Genomic DNA, 16,642 nt, shown 5'->3' on the forward strand with positions numbered 1-16,642 from the left:
TTTCAAAAGTTAGATCTAGTTTTAACATCTAGATCAGTGGTTCTCAACCGGGGGCCATAGGATATTCCAGGGGGGCCACGGATGAAAATCTTGCAAAAGGGGAGCCACGGCTACTGATACGGGGGCCATGAAGAAATTTGTGACATTAAATTTTTTTATTCACTCTGACTAAAAAAATGTAATTTCAAACAAGATGCGTAGAATATATTTTTCGTAATTTTTCCCCATTCAAGTAACATTAACATGAGGAAAGAAATAAAAAAATTGGTTCATGTAATCTCTCTGGTTTTACGACTTGGGGGTGACAGTAGGCCCTGACACAAACTATAGAAGAGGTTTAAGCAAAATGGAATAACTGTAAAGACAGAAAATTGTGTGTGTTCGAAGGCTTTTCATTCAAAGAGGGCTGCCATAAAGAAAACAGACAAAGATTTGTTGACCATTCATTGACATTATTTTGAGTGCTGGTAGTAAATGTAATCCAAGAAGTAGATGGGTGAAAAATGAAAGCTTGTAAAAAACCCATCGTTTTCATGCAATTACAGACGGATAGCCATTTATAGTTTAGCACAAAGCTATCTTCAGCAAGCACTGAGTGGTCTGATGGGGAATATATTTATAAAAATCGAATAGAGAGTGATTGCTCTGGGGTATTTTTTATGAATTTTGAAAGGGGGTGCCTTTGCCTCTGCTGAAAAGAAATAAAGTCGAATTCAGTTATAACAAACTCCAAGAGACCAAATACCCGCGAAATTTAAAATTTTTTAAAACTACATTGTTGTGATAATATATTGGGACAGGGGCATCTTAAGCGAGGGTGCAAGGGGTGCGGTGCACCCGGGCGGCGGCGTAGACTTAAGACAACAAAATTTAACACAGTAAAAATTCACGACATCAGCTTTTGAGTCATACCATACCTGGACAACGGAAACGTTGAGAAAATAGACAAGGCCTGTAATCGTAATATCAGAAACAAGAATTTCAGCTATCTGGGCGGCTCGAGACAAAATCAGTACATGTGTGGGACTTATTTTTTGCGCCTCCTAATAATTTCTCCCTCCATAGGTGCTACCTCCTGCGTCAGGGAATCTTTCGTGGGGCCCATGCCCGATTTTCCACGGGGCCCCCTTCTACAGTTAATTTATAGAGTGAAAAAAGAAAAGTTATAAGGATTTAATCCAGGGCCTCAAGCTGGAGCCCTGTCAGCCCTACCCTTAGAAGGTCATGCCCGTCCCTCACAATTTATCCAAACAATTCCTAACAAAACATTTTTTTCGGCCCTTCATTTCGGATTTTGCGCCCCTCCAGAGCCGACAGTTTGGTTTTTTTTGGCCATTGGAATTTTTTTTACCCATTCTCCCCGGATTTAGCATCCTCTTAAGCGGTGCCCCATGTGCCGCAATGTGGCCGCACCTCTGTACTCTATAACAAGGGCCATGTGTGCATTTTGGGGATAATTCTCATAATTTTTTGCCTTTTTCAGGCTATACATTAACTATAGAAGGGGCCGTGAGAAATCTGACTGGGAGGGGGCCTGCAAAAGATCTCAGCCTAGGGACCCATACCCTCACTCAGAATTTGATCCACAATAGTCAAATGAAGACAAAGGAAAAATTTGGTTTTTCACTTGCCCCTGGAATACCAGAAACACCTAAAACCAGTTTTCACCTAAAACACATAAATTTTCTTAATAAAAATTACCCCGTTTAATATCTTTACAGGATAAGTGATGATGACTCACAAAAATAAATGCTCTTTCAAGGATGAAGTTATCTGGCATTTATTAAGAATGGTAAAATAATTCTAGAGCAAAAAACAAAGACAAAAAGTTTTCTACTTCAGAAGCGGGACGTATGGTCACGCACATTTTGCATGGTAAACAATGATGTGCGGCTTTCTTCTGAAAAAAAATCAGGTTTATCTCCAGGTGCCCTTCACCGAAGCCCTATCAGCCTCCTGGCAGGGTCGCCAGTAGGGGCGGCACATGAGGCTTCACACCCGGACGGCAGTTAAGCTCGAGCCGCCCCGTATTGGGACTTCCTCTAATATTGACACCACATCTTTAGAGTGTTTTAATCGGTACTGTAACTGCCTTTTAACTGCCCTACTAGTGGCCTGCAGCATCCTAAATAATTTCAATGCAATTTTCCTATCCTGCAAGAACAATGTTGTGGACATTAGAAAAAAATTCTAAAAAGGCGTATGACTACATTTAAAGCAATTTAAATCCGTTGATTAGAGACTCACTGCATCTGCTGATTTCTAAAAACAGTGCAATAAATTCACACGTAAGTCTTCACTTTGAAATGTCCATAACCCGCTCAATGTGTCTCTTTGTGTCTGTCAACCTAAAATTTATGGTTTTTAGTGTTTATAATACGCACGCAAAACCAATTCAGAAACGCGTTTTCACAATCTGCAAAAACTGCTTGGATTTGATAGTTGGAAATGATGTCTAAATGCCAAAGATCTGGAGTTCGAATCAAAATGAAAATGTCAAATAATTGAAATTGTGCTTCGTATAAATGAAATATTTTAATATTGAAAGCTATAGATATAGAGATTAATCGTGCCTGTAGTCAAACGTCTCATAAATGTGAAATTTTGTCATAAAACTGAGAGTGAGGCATGAATTCCCTTGCGCACAAGTGGAATTTCGAGGCATTTACGCACAACCGAGCCCGTCTTGGCCATTTTTCTTTTTCTCCCCACCCTTTCTTTCTTTTGTTTCCTTCCTAAGTTTATAAAAGTAAAAAGGACATAATCATTATAAAAAGGACTGTTTTCAGATCAAATTGCCGAAGTTTAATTACTTAACTGCAAAAATGTCAGATTTTTTTTGGGGAAATACAGTCAAACCCAAAGCGTATTAAAGACCCTTTATTAATACGATTTGGTCAAACCCCATTAGACTGGAACTCCAAGAGGCCCGAGAAATCACTTTGTAATAACGAAATTTCATGACAAAGGAATTCCAGATTTTTATATTGTTCCTATGTAAACCTATCCGAGGGATTTTCGTTAAAACGAAATTTTTCCCGTTATAATGGTATTTGTCAAAATGAGAGTTGACTGTATTTCGTCTCCAGCTATTTTTTTACGTGTGGGCGGCTGCATGGGTAACATGGCGTATGGCACTTTACTGGTGGGCCATTGGTCATAGAGACATACCCAACTAGAAAAAGTATCCAAATCATGTGTCGAACTCAGATATGTCATTCATGTTGTAAGGGGTTGTATAGCTATAAAATAAAAACAAAAACAACTCTTTACACCGTCCCCGTGTGCCAAAGAACCCAATTAAGAAGTTGTTGCTCTGTCTTTCCCGATGCCAACTAAAATAATTTGAAGAAATTTGGGAAAAAACTGCATTAAATGCGGGTAAAATGGTTTCCCCCCCCCCCCAACTTTCTTCGAATATCTCAGTGAATATTGCAATTAGAAACGTTGAATTTTTTGTTGGAGACCGGGAGACAACTTTCCAATTGGGTTTGGGGCACAGGGTGTCCGCATAAAAAGTTAACATTTTTATTTTAATAACTATGTAACCCTTGGCAACATTAATGAAATATCTGAGTACTACACATTATTCGGGTACTTTTTCCAACTGGAAGTATGCCCCTGGAACCAATGGTTCACCAGTAAAATGCCATATCGCTTGCTACCTATGTGCCCTGTATGTAAAATATAGTACGGACTGTTATGTGAAATATTGTGTTGTGTTTAAGCCAACACGCACGTTGCTTCGTTCGCCTGCGAGAGAGCGGTCACATTATGAACCAAAAAGCCACTTGAAGGTAGCTTGTCATCCAACGAAATATCAGATTTTCACCGTATTGAAATTGAAGTCAACAAACTGATAATTTTCTTATTTGAAAATCTGATTATTTATATTTTTCGATGGGCTTGAAATCCTGACAATGAATCATTATTCTGATCACATGAACAGTTTTGCCACTGCGTATATGGTTTTTCTGGAATGAATGGTTCAAACAAATATTAAGAAAGTTTTCACACGTATTTTAGTTCATTTTTTTAAATTCATAGTAGGGCTAAAACTTGAACCTATATCCTTGATACATGTATTATTGTTAAAAACGATGCGAAAGGTTGACCTTTTCAATTGTGATTCATTTGTGTGTGGCTACTCCCTCATTACTACTTTTATCCGCACGAAGAGAATAAAATTAACAAAACTGCTTGCTACCCCTTTTTGTGATTTTTATCATTATAAGAATGTGTATTTTAGAAGCTACAACTGACATTTCTCAATGAAACCATAATCTTTTACACAAAAAAAAAAAAACTAATTTGAAAATAATAAAAATTTCATCCAGAACAGTAACTTGATGACATTGTGCCATCTTCAAGCGCAGAGTTTACACATTGATTAAAAATATATATTTTTTTAAATTGGACTGACACAACACATAAAACATACAAATCAAACTGAGAAAAACACAAAACAATAAACTTCACAAAAAGTAACATTACGATGATACAGACACTTCGTGACCCCAAGGGATTTTTTCTATTTTTACTGCATTCTATTATGTTTATTTTGCTTTTTCGTTATTTTCATAAATTAAAAATTAATCAAATTAAATTCAAAAATATTTATACTTCACACAATTTTTGAATAACTATCTTCCAATGGGAAAACAGGGGGGGGGGGAGAAAGGGGGAGTAGAAAATTATTCATGTTCGCAAGGGGGCCACAGGAATGAGAAATGGTTGAAAGGGGGCCATGGACAAAAAAAGGTTGAGAACCACTAATCTAGATGACCACTTAAGAAAAACTGAACTTAATACACTTATGGAAGATCTTAAATGAAGAAGAATGCTACCTTTCTTTTTTTTTTTACAATAAATAAAACCCAAGATATCACCATCGTTCGGTTAAAAGTTGTGGGTACTGTACATAGGCAATACTTGCTTCTCATAGGTTTAATGGTTCCCAGCATATTTGGCAGTTAAATGAAAACTTGATCCAAAATTGTAATAAATTTCTATCTCACAAAAATGCGTCCAATTTCTGGTGCATGAAAACACTCACAAAAATGTTGCACATTTTTAGTTATGATTTTTATATTAGAGTAAATATTTTAAATTTGCAATTTGACAGTGAACTAAACCATGCGAGGTCCAGACTTTATTGCCAATGTCAATTTGTTTATTGCCAATATAAGCCAATGCCTTGCAATTTGATGCCCTCTGCAATTTTTTTCTAAAATGTCCTGGTTGACAGTCACATGATCTGGCTAACCTATGTCAAGGGAAAATATAATGTCTGCAACCTCAAGCATGTGCATTTATGAGGCAGAAATTGACTGATCACATTACGTAGAGAAACACCTGCAGTAATATGATGAGCTGAAGTCAGTTTTGGGGGACAGTGAACTGATGCCTATGATCATAGGCATAAGCCGATACAGGCTCCTCAAATGGGAGGAGGGATTTACCAAAGGTGTGTATAGTGAACAGGAAGAGGGGACAAATTCCAACTTTACTTTTTCTTTAATACAACTTTTTCACTGAACGTCTCCTTTGCCCTGCTGTATCTGCCTATGAATGAAAGTGTGCTCGATGAAAATAGATTGATGTGCGCAGGAGTGCTCTGGTTACTTGTACTGCGTATTAAAGGTTAGTGATAAATGCTGATATATGCTCAGCAGCATAAAGAGTCATTTGGAAGGTGTTGAATACCTATTCTTCAGGTCATGATCAGTTTGTGCTTGGGTGGAAAAGGAAAAAGAAGGAAAGCTGGGTGTATTTAATTTCTCCCAAAGACAGAGCTGGTTTCTTGTATTGGCAAATGAGATATGTGCTCAGGGCACCCTAAATTTTAGGGCTCCCAAACTCACTGCTTTTTGTATTTAAACATGAGGCTAGCATGGCCCTCTCCCCCTGCATTAGCCTCTGCCTTCAAAGAAACTATATGTAAAGGGGCCTCCAAAAATTCATATTTCCACAGGGCCTGAACTTATAAGGTATGGGCTCTGACCAAGGAACCAGTGCATTTGCTCAGCTTAATAAAGCAGTGGCTTGTGTACTTTTTACCCTTTCAGACCTGAATTAAATTCTCTGGATGGACTTGATGGATGGAGCGGTCTCAGTGGTTGTAAATCTCCTGAAATTTTGTTTCGATTGTCAGAGTCTAAAATGATGGATTTCGATTAGCAGATTTAAAAATACCAAACATGAGATAATTTCTAAAAGAAATTTAACATGCTTTTGCGGGGAATCGAACCGCCATTCCCTCATAGTCCAGAAGAGAGTTCAATCACTAAGTTATGCAAAATTGGCTTTTTCTCCCTTTAGAGCAGCCTGCTCTAAGAATTAATTAAACTAAGCCTGCTATATTCTAAAATGTATAGGATAATCATTTTTATGATAATTCACACAGACTCATTGGATTAGACTTGGACAAAACATTATGCATTGTGTCATACTCCTGTTATTAAATTACTCCTCTTCTGTTATTAAATTACTCCTCTTCTGTTATTAAATTACTCCTCTTCTGTTATTAAATTACTCCTCTTCTGTTATTAAATTACTCCTCTTCTGTTATTAAATTTTCATATTGCTTTACTAATGAATAATATTTATTTCGGTTTAATCTTCTTTATTACATTTATCCAAAAGTATTTTTTTTGTAAATGTACTCTGATGATTTTGAATCTTGTGTTTTACTCAAGTGCTGGAATTGGACGAACTGGAGTTCTGATACTTATGGAGACAGCCATGTGCCTTATTGAAGCAAATGAGCCCATCTATCCTTTAGATATTGTGAAGACCATGAGGGATCAAAGAGCAATGCTGATTCAAACTGCTGTAAGAGCTTCTTTTCTAGTTACACATTTTTGTTGTATTTTTTACATCAATTATTTTAAACAGCAGTGTGAAATGATAAATTGTGGTTTATGGGGGTTAGATGTAGATGAGATGATTATAAACAATAAGAATAAAATGCTGAAATCCCATTAAAACTCATTATTAAACATATTTTGCAAATATGAAATGTCATTGACAATGCCATCAGAGTAGCAACAAAAAAAATTTATTCCTTGAGCAAGACATTTATGAGGATCAGAATTCTCGAGCTTTACTACACAAATAAATACAGCAGAACTTCGGTTTGAGAGCATAATTCTTTCCATATAAACATGCTCATACTCCAAAACACTTGTACAGTAGACTATCTGTCCTAGTTTAAAAACAGTAATACATTAATGCATTACAATATTACCGTTTCACGTTTGTGTAATTATTTATCAATGATAAAATATTTTTTGTAATTACTCATCCGATGTTTTTTCACGTTTATGTTTTGGTCATTTTGAAAGTGTGCGTATTTGTACTGTACAGCAGTGTTTCCCAATTTTTTTGATGTAGTGGACCCTCTTTTGTGAAGGTCAAGACCACCATGCAAAGAACAATTTTGATGCTGGCTCCTCGTGAAATTCAAAATTTGTTGCTTTTTTTTAATTGCATATAAAAAAAAAATTAAGTAATAAATTATAATTTCACAACACTAAATGTGTCTTTCATGCAATAATATTAAATGAAAATGATCCCGTGGAGAGGTCCGTTGAAAAACACTGCTGTACAATGTGTAGGTCTATGACTTTGGATATTAAAATGTTAATTGCAGGAAACAATGTTAATCGCAGGAAACAATGTTAATCAGTTTTATTAATTAGGAAAAAATATACTCTTTTTACAGAGAGTGTCGCAAATTGAAACCACAACCATGAGAATATAAAAACAAAAAAAGATTTAATTTGGCTAGTGATCAAAAAAGTGGACATACGCATTGTGCAGGTCACTGACCTGACAATAACCCTGGAGCAGGTCGTCTCGCTGTAAAAGAATTCAAAATAGTTAAACAAAAATGATTAATAAAAATTACACATTGATTTTTTGCTTTATACATAGTTATTTCTTAACATTAGGTTTTAATTATACTACTACGAAGGAAAAAATACAATACATATACGGGTCATTCCCATAAAAAAGTGTGCATTCCACATTTTTGAGATGAAAAATTCAAAATTGAATTTTCGAAATAAAATTGATCTCAAATTATAGCCAATGACTTGAAGTTTAATATTTCATAAATATTTTTCATTTTTATTTTGTAATATTTTATTTTTTGGGTTTTATGACAGAAAATGATGGATTTCATCCACTCTGTTAAAATAAATATCGCTGTAAAAAAAATAAATATTATTTCTTCTGTTTTTACCCCTTAAAATAATGAAATCAGCTTATTTCTTACACATAGGCTGAAAAAAATTTTCTGTTGTTTTGATTATTTTCCGTGATATTTTCGAAATAGTGCATAAAAAAGTTTATTTTTTACATTTTTTCAACTACTTAAATTTTTTTTTTCTGGAAGACGATGGGTTGATAACTTATAACTTAACCTCTTAGTTTGAAGTGCTTTTTAATTTTTTTGCCTGTGAACTGCAAAAATGCTTCTCGTAACCGAGTAAGACACCATTGAAAGAGAGTGGACAGAAATGTTTAACTTAGATTAAGCAATCACAATTATTCTAAATACAATTTTATTTTTCAGCAATTATATAGACAATATGAAAAGTATCCCAGAGACTCCTCTATGACATCTGAAAAACATCTACGTTGTGAAGAAATTCAAAAACACGCGCCCTGTTTTTTTGGCTGAATTTTGGCTCTGGCGAAATTTTTAAAATCTGGTCAAAGTGGATGTAAGAGATATCTTTGTCATCAGCTCTGAACAGCTTCCTAGCATCATTCATAGTTTTGAGGCACAAAACTTTGACCTCCCCATCATCTTCAATGTCATTTTGGGCTACAACAATGTAGATTTATATACACCACCAGAATCAAATTTCACGAGCGTAAGCATATGAACACCTGCTATAATTAGACCAGTTGACATTTCTTCATTGCTATTTCCTTTGGAGTCGATGGCATAGTTTCCACTATTTTTTGAATGTCATTTTTCTGCGATTCCAACTCTGAAATCGCTTGTTGAACTTCCAGTTTTATACTTCTTTGGCAAGAGTAAGTTTTCTTTTTGTAGCATTCACAGAGATTAGTATTTCTTTCACAAAAGCAAGAAACATCTCTGTATTGCTGCAATCCATTGCCAGTTACTACTATTTGGTGGACTGCCATAGTGCCTTTCAGCACAAGTATATATCATTTGGGATAATTTTTTTTATACCTTTTATTTCTTCATTTTTGATTTCGTACAATTTTACATTGGTGGCATCTTTGAGAATTGTGAAAAACTGAGTGGCATCTGATATGTCATTACCACCATTGCAACCAATCTATCAGCTGTCCTTTTCAATACAGCACCAACACCATCAACTGCTCCTTTTCCATGGTTTGCTTCACAAAAATTCTAAGTACACTACTTGAAATATTTTGTGACCTATTTGTCCAATAAGTAAAAATGTTTCTTTTGTTTGTACTGAGTACAAGGTCCATCAGAAAAAGGTGAACCACATTTATTTCATATTCTTTCATGACTTTAAAAATCGGTTCCAAATGAGCCCAAATAGATGAAGGTCCATGCTCAAAATTCGACACTGAGCAGAACGAAATTAGCTTCTCACATTCCACAACATACAGCACACAGGTATGAAGACATACTTGATTTCTTGACCCACTGAAATGATGACTTTTGCACTTCTTCAGATAATTTGCAATTATAATTTTCACTAAAATACATATGAAGAAAAGCTTCATGTTTTTGTATATTTCTAATGCACATTTGGTATGCTCTATATTGGTGTTGGATGTTAAAAATGTGTTTCTTGAACAATTTCATTTCTTTTTGGAAAACATTAAGTCTGTTAGGTTCCACAATCTCCGCTTTTTTGTTATTCTTGTAACTTCTGTCATTTTGCCATTCTTTTCCACTTTTTCTTGTTTGCACTGCCACTCTTTACACTGTACTGTACAGTGCTATCTCATCCAACGATTTAGAAATTTCATTCATAGATACTATCTTGTCATGACAATTCAAACACTTGCCATACATAGAGGATTTAGACTCTCTGCTACACGCAATATCATCAACTATGATTTCAGAAGATTTTGTTTGGATTAATCTCAGTTTATATAGTGCAATCAATTTATATTTCAAATTAATGTGCTGCCAACATGAGCATGTTTCCCTATTTCTAACTCTTTTACTTCAAAAGGTTTTGTTGAAATTGAATGGTAATTTTATGTTGGCATAAAATCTTGCATTTATGTCTTTCACATTAGTGATCCAGGGTATATCCAGTGAGACTTCGGGGTGGGGGTAGAGCCAGGAAACAAAAATAATTTACAGGGAAATAATTGTTCTGTCGCATAAAATACAGAATTTATTGTCATATAACGACTTTTATTCATACTAAAATGCCACATGTCCCTGGATCTGTGCCTGGCAGTGATTTTGACAATCTGTACTATTTAATTTTCGAATTTAACTTAAAAAAATATAATGGGGAAGAATGTGGTAAAGGGTTTAAATTTAATACATAACTTATTAAAACTTCAAACCTCTTAACTAAGAAAACTTTACTTTAAATCATAGTTTCCATTCTGTTGCGTTGGTTGAGTTTTTGGAAGATGTAACAGAGTGGACAATGCTGATATAGATGAAAAAAATTAATTATTTATGATAATGACGTAACAGAGTGGACATCTGACAGAAAAATCTGGTACTAAAGACATAAAATGAATATTAAGTCATTTTGCAAAAGTCAAATCAAAATTGTTGATCAAGCATTAAAAGTAAACCTTTCAATGAGCTCAAAAGTGTTATCAGATTTAGTCTGGAATAAAAATATATTTCCCAAATGACCGTAATAGAGTGGACATTTTAAAATGGGAAAAACTTCGGGACATGAACAAAAAAATTGTTTTTCATAAGAAAAACAAATTTTTCTCAAAATTTTATTGTCAGTTTTATTCATCTATGACACACGTAAAATGTGATTCCAAGTTTTCTGAAAAAAAATTTTTTTTGATTTTCACCAAGTCTCTTTATTTAACACTTTTTTGAGCTGGGACAGGCAGATTTTGACGTTTCGCTACAATGGTTTAAAAAAAAATTAGATGATATCTGAAACAAATTAAGAAACACTGCATGACAGAGAATCAAATGAAGAACTAGAAAAAAAATTAAAATTATCGCCAGAGTGCTCTGAAATTTTGTAAAAAAAATTACAAAGTCTCGGAAGCAGTTTGTACAGTTTTTTTGTGAATGACCCATACACAATATAACAATTATCAATTATGATGATGGACAAGAGGTGCTTTTACTTTAAGGCGGTAAAAACAGATTATTCAAATGATACGAGATAAGAAGTATAAAAAGTCTCAAAAACTGTGTGAGGTGATTGTGAGAAGAGATGATGTAAAAAAAAATGACAGTGAGAGATGGGATTCGCCTATGAATAAATTTTTCGATACCCATATCTAAACGTTTTCTCCACTGAGGAGGCGTTTTCCCAGGGAAGCTAAATGGTGCAAAAAGGGGGGAACCATCCCCACCAATGCGTGACCGGCCGGGTCAAGAAAAATGGAAGAAGTGTCCAGCTACGGTGATGAAAGTTGGGAGATTTCCGGATCAGGCATGCCGATTGGAGGTGACGTGGGAGTCTCCTATGTCCTCACCAATTCAGAGAACCTATCTACCTATCTTTAAAAAAAGAAAAAAATGGCATGAGGAATAAAAATTCCCCCTTATTGGGAAGGACACGGAGAGAAAGAGAGAAAAAAAATGGCGTTTCAAAATCAGAGAAAAAAAGAATATTTACAAATGACACAAAATTTAAGATATAAATAAAATAAAACATTTCACATGAAAAGCAAGTACATCACAGTGTGGGAAATTAAATTCTGCATCGTAAGTATAACTATAACTCGCCACTTGCCGAAGATTTCAGCACAAAATTCAAGATTTTACAACATGTTAGATTAGAGACAAAGGACAACAAGAAAAAAAAATGTGAATGCAAAATTTAAAATTTCAACTCCCATTATTTAAGCAAATAAAATTGATATTTGGAAAACTGAAAAATGTTGAGTAACAACATAAGTTAATATACTCATCAAAATAAATTTAAATTCACATAAAATTGTTATGTCATTTGCAGCATAACATAATACTGTTGAGTACAGGGAAAAAAATTTGACGAAAGGGAACTTTTTTTTGAAATGAAGTCAACAAAAAGAACATTAAGAAACTGATACATCAGCTACTGTGCTTTAAAGAGTCCACCTAAGCTTTTGACTTGATATTAAATCGATATAACTTCAACCAGCAACTGTAAAGAAAATTATACATAAGTGACGACATGACCTGGAGATATATATAAATATATCATGCAACCATGAAGGTAAGTCCTTGAACTAGAAATAAAATTGCCATTATCACAAAATTGATACGCAAAAGTACTAAAATAGGAAACAAAATATAAACAACAAACGAAACTTCGCCAACAGAACACTTACAATCTTATTGACCTAGAATGGAAGTTAATCTGTGTCAAAACTATCTAAACACTTACAGTACAGGACAAATCAAAAGTTGGAATGTCAACCCGATGACACAATATAGGAACAATGTATTAACTTAAAGAGAAAAAAAACTTTGGTGTAACAATATGTCAGTATGATTTCATCACACGACCCATACAATATGCATTGGGAGCATCGAATACTTGAGAATGACATGAAATAACCAAAATAAAAGTGGATTAAATTAACACAAGTCGTTTGAGAATGACATGGTAGATAGAAATTGTGACCATAGGACTGGAACCATGTGAGTTCAGGAAGAGATAAAAATTTTAAATGAGCAAATGATGTTCGGTTGAAATGTGTACCTGGGATATAGACGTTGTTTTTGACACAAGACACTTAACACAAAAGAAAGTGAGTTATATATCCTTAACAGTTTTCCAAAAGATCACACAAACCAAAAAAAAATTAAAAATATTGCATCTATTGAGTTTTAACCAACTGATGACTACAGATCAAAATGCAACCTCTGAAAATATGCATTACAATTATACACTTACCTCTCAAGAAATTACATGAAAAAACAAAAACACTTATTCAGCTAAAAAGAAAAACAAGATTTAAAAAGCTGCTTACCCAATAATTACATTAATATTATGTGAGAACACAGACATAATTTACTTATTCCTCTTACCTGTATACTCTAACTTGAAAAGTCTCTGCCATATTATTATCAAAGAATTATATTTGAGTAGATAAGGAGTAGGCAAAAAACGACATCTTTCAAAAAAATTGCTGGGCTATCTACATATACTTGAACAAAACACCTATTATTTCCTGTCAATCTCAAACCTTGAACAATTGGGTTTTTTTTTATTTTTTGAAACGCGTATAATTATATGTATTTTTAAGAGCTTTTCTTTTTTTTTACATTTAAAAGTGACACAAACACATGAAACTACTTTAATTTTTATTTTGAGTTGGTTTATTCTTATTTATTCTTATTTTCTTTTCCAATTCTTGCTTGTTCTGTTTTCTAAGCTTCATTTTTTATTTTATATTTAAGCATTTGAGAGAAGTTGCTTCTGCAGGAATTTAGTCTAATTCATTTTGTCTTAATATCTGCATATGTGGATAGAAAAGAATTCTCTTAAAAGATATAGTATGTTTGAAGGCAAAAATGTACCATATATACTCGTGTATAAGCCGAGTTTTTTTGTGGAAAAATTCGTTCCTCAAGTGGGGGGGAGGGGGTCGGCTTATACTCGGGTCAGTTTTTGATGAGAAAATTTCGACCCCCACAATCAGTAGTCATTTTTGTAGCAGTGTTCAAGAAACCGGCATTATTGGTATGGGATATGTTCAAAACTCTGATAATGTCAAAGACGAGGCAAAGAAACTGAAAACATCATTGGCTTTGATACCAGGTGGACTAATGTCGATTGTAAAACCTTATGTGAGCATCAACAAGCCTTCCAAAGATTATTTGAGGAATTTGTGGATCGAATGGATGAGTTCCAATAATAAAGAAACTACAAAAAGCGGTCCCTTGAAGAAACCTGAAATTGGCCTAATGTGCCAATGGGTACATGAGGCGTGGAATTCTGTGTCCACCGAAATTATCATCCGATCCTTCAAAAAGTGTTGCATCTGCAATGCGATGGACTGAACTGAAGACTGTATCTTCTTTGAAAGTGTCAATGGCAGCCCAGATAAAGATGAAAACGAAGATGCCGCACCCCCATAATGATCTGATGGATTACGGTGAGCTTGGAGACTCAGAAGAAACGTATTAAAAAGTTTGATTCGTTTTCTATTGTAAATTTCCGTAAACTATTAATTTTGCATGAAAATATAAGAATTATTTTTTCTCTGAAATGTATGGATTTTCTGGGGTCGGCTTATACACGGGTTTTCAATTTATTGCGATTTTGGTGGTCCTGAAGTGGGGGGCTCGGCTTATACACTAGTATATACGGTATTTAAGATTGTTCTCAGAGAAGGATACCACTCTAGCAAAATTTGTAGGCCTGATTGCAATGTCACATGTCATACAATTTGAATAATGTGCAAATGATTGACCGTAGACTAGGCCACCCTTTTGACTTCATATGCAATTTGTTTAATGTGTTTTAAGCACAATCGATTTTGTATTTAGAATATGATAGTATGAAATTATTGTTGGCATATTATGAAATTATTGTTGGCAATATTGTTGGAACTGATTATTGGCATCCTTTTCCAGCTTGGTTTTTTTTTTTCAAAACCAGCTTGGACACCAAACGGCAACTGAAAGAATATGTCTTGCTATATGGTACAAAAAGGCTACAGAGTTCTCTCATAACTTTTGAAATATATTTTTTAAAACTTGAAAAAGGAAGCCTATTACTGGTGTACTTACCTCACATTATATACATACAGGATCCTAGAAATTCAGGCCATTTGAACACATCACCAATAAATGCATTTTATGACCTGTTCAAATAAAACTGGTTCGAGTTTTCTGGGGATTAAATTGGAGAGAGCAAAGATAAAGCAAGCACAAATAGAATTATTAGACATGATTTAATATTGCTCCATATACAAGTTCTTAAAGAAATATTTTCAAATACTGATAATTTTTTTTAATATAGCTGTGGTGAATAAGACAATACTTTTTATTGCAGATGGAATTGGGTGTTTCATGCCAGCAAAAAATTTCAGCAATCTTCTATGTTTCAGACAAAACCTATAAAACATTGAAAATACATTTCTTTTAATTTATTGACTATTAAGAATATTTTGATAGTAGCCTACATTAGAGAAATATATTTTATGAGTATGAATCACAGGTGCAACTTTTCACTGGCTCAAGCCCCTCTCCCAACAATATTTTACGAAATCTTGATAATTTTAAATAGGTATATATTGAAATGTTGAGCTGGTGTCCCACCAATATCTTTGATAACTTTATGCCTATGGTGTGAAAAATGCATATTCTTTAACATCAAAATAATCTTATAGACCAATCACATGAATACCACAAAAAATAATAGCTACTGATACATTTGCACTGGATTTGGAAATGTTTTGCATCAGCGGGTGTTAATCTTGAGCTTCATGTCAAAAAAAATTTATTTCTGGATTGATTTGGACTTTCTGAAAAGTGACCAAAATTCACTGGCTTTTTCTTAGCCAAACGAATTTAGTTTTATAGAATGAAAATGACTCAAAATGTAGTAAAAAAATTACAAACTGTGTGTGTGCACAGGAGCGTCGGAAGTGTTTCGAACCTGTGGATGCCCGTCTTGAGATTCATGCAGGAAATTTCGATTTTAGAATCAATTCTGTGGGTGCTAGAACCCGTTCTACAAACTTGCGTGGGTGCTCGAGCACCCACAGCACCCCCGGCTCCGACGCCACTGTGTGTGCACATACAAGAATATACTCAGATCTTGCTTTAAATCTTGATCTCGTGTAGAGGTCAAGATTTAAAGCAATGTTTTGTTCATTTGATAAACTAATTTCCAGTTTGTAGGAATTGTCTATGCTAAAAATATTATTTGATAATTAATTTTCACTCTAAATTTTTCAAAACATGGCTTTTTTTTAATGAAAATTAATGCAGAAGCTCTTACTACTTATTTTTAACATTAAAATTTATTTAAAAACAATAAAATCGCCTGCCTTCACAGCTTGTAACTAACGACATACTTTTCCTCTTCAAAAATGGCTGTCTTCTTTGTTGACGCTCACTGACAAGGAAGACAGGAGGGGGAACGCGTAGCATCTTATATCGTTATTGGTTATTGTTTGTCATTATAAATGGCAAGTGTGACGTTATGATGGGCAAAAAGTTTGGGTTATTTCAAAAGAAACTAATTATCGTATCAAATATTCTCTTGCGAAACGAAATGCTGTAAAAATGAGAGTAAAACTGTTTTAGAAAAAAAAATTAAGATATTTTGGCGTGTATTGAGTGAATACATAACTTTTACTATACCGTTCGGTATCGGACACGTAGAAATTTTCTACCTTTTTCCGACACTCGGTATTCATTCAACGTCGATCTGATGCCCTGATAATACCATTGTGCTACTGGGGGCCCTTACGAGTCAAAGAAATTTTTTCCCCTCCAAACAGGCAT

General features: G+C 34.3%; 1 protein-coding gene across 2 annotated transcripts in view; it reads left to right on the plus strand.

Moving 5' to 3' along the window:
* Ptpmeg (protein tyrosine phosphatase Meg) overlaps nucleotides 1-16,642 on the plus strand; it is a 595,691-nt gene that overhangs the window by 561,100 nt on the left and 17,949 nt on the right. For both annotated transcript variants that reach the window (XM_089247192.1, XM_089247198.1), the window contains one exon: nucleotides 6,699-6,834. In XM_089247192.1, coding sequence (XP_089103318.1) covers nucleotides 6,699-6,834 — 136 coding nt within the window. The remainder of the gene's footprint in view (nucleotides 1-6,698; nucleotides 6,835-16,642) is intronic.

The sequence above is a fragment of the Pholcus phalangioides genome, unplaced genomic scaffold (genome assembly GCF_987345545.1).
Source record: "Pholcus phalangioides strain wild (caught in Gottingen) unplaced genomic scaffold, Ppha-v1.0 ptg000003l_1, whole genome shotgun sequence".
Lineage (NCBI taxonomy): Eukaryota > Metazoa > Arthropoda > Arachnida > Araneae > Pholcidae > Pholcus > Pholcus phalangioides.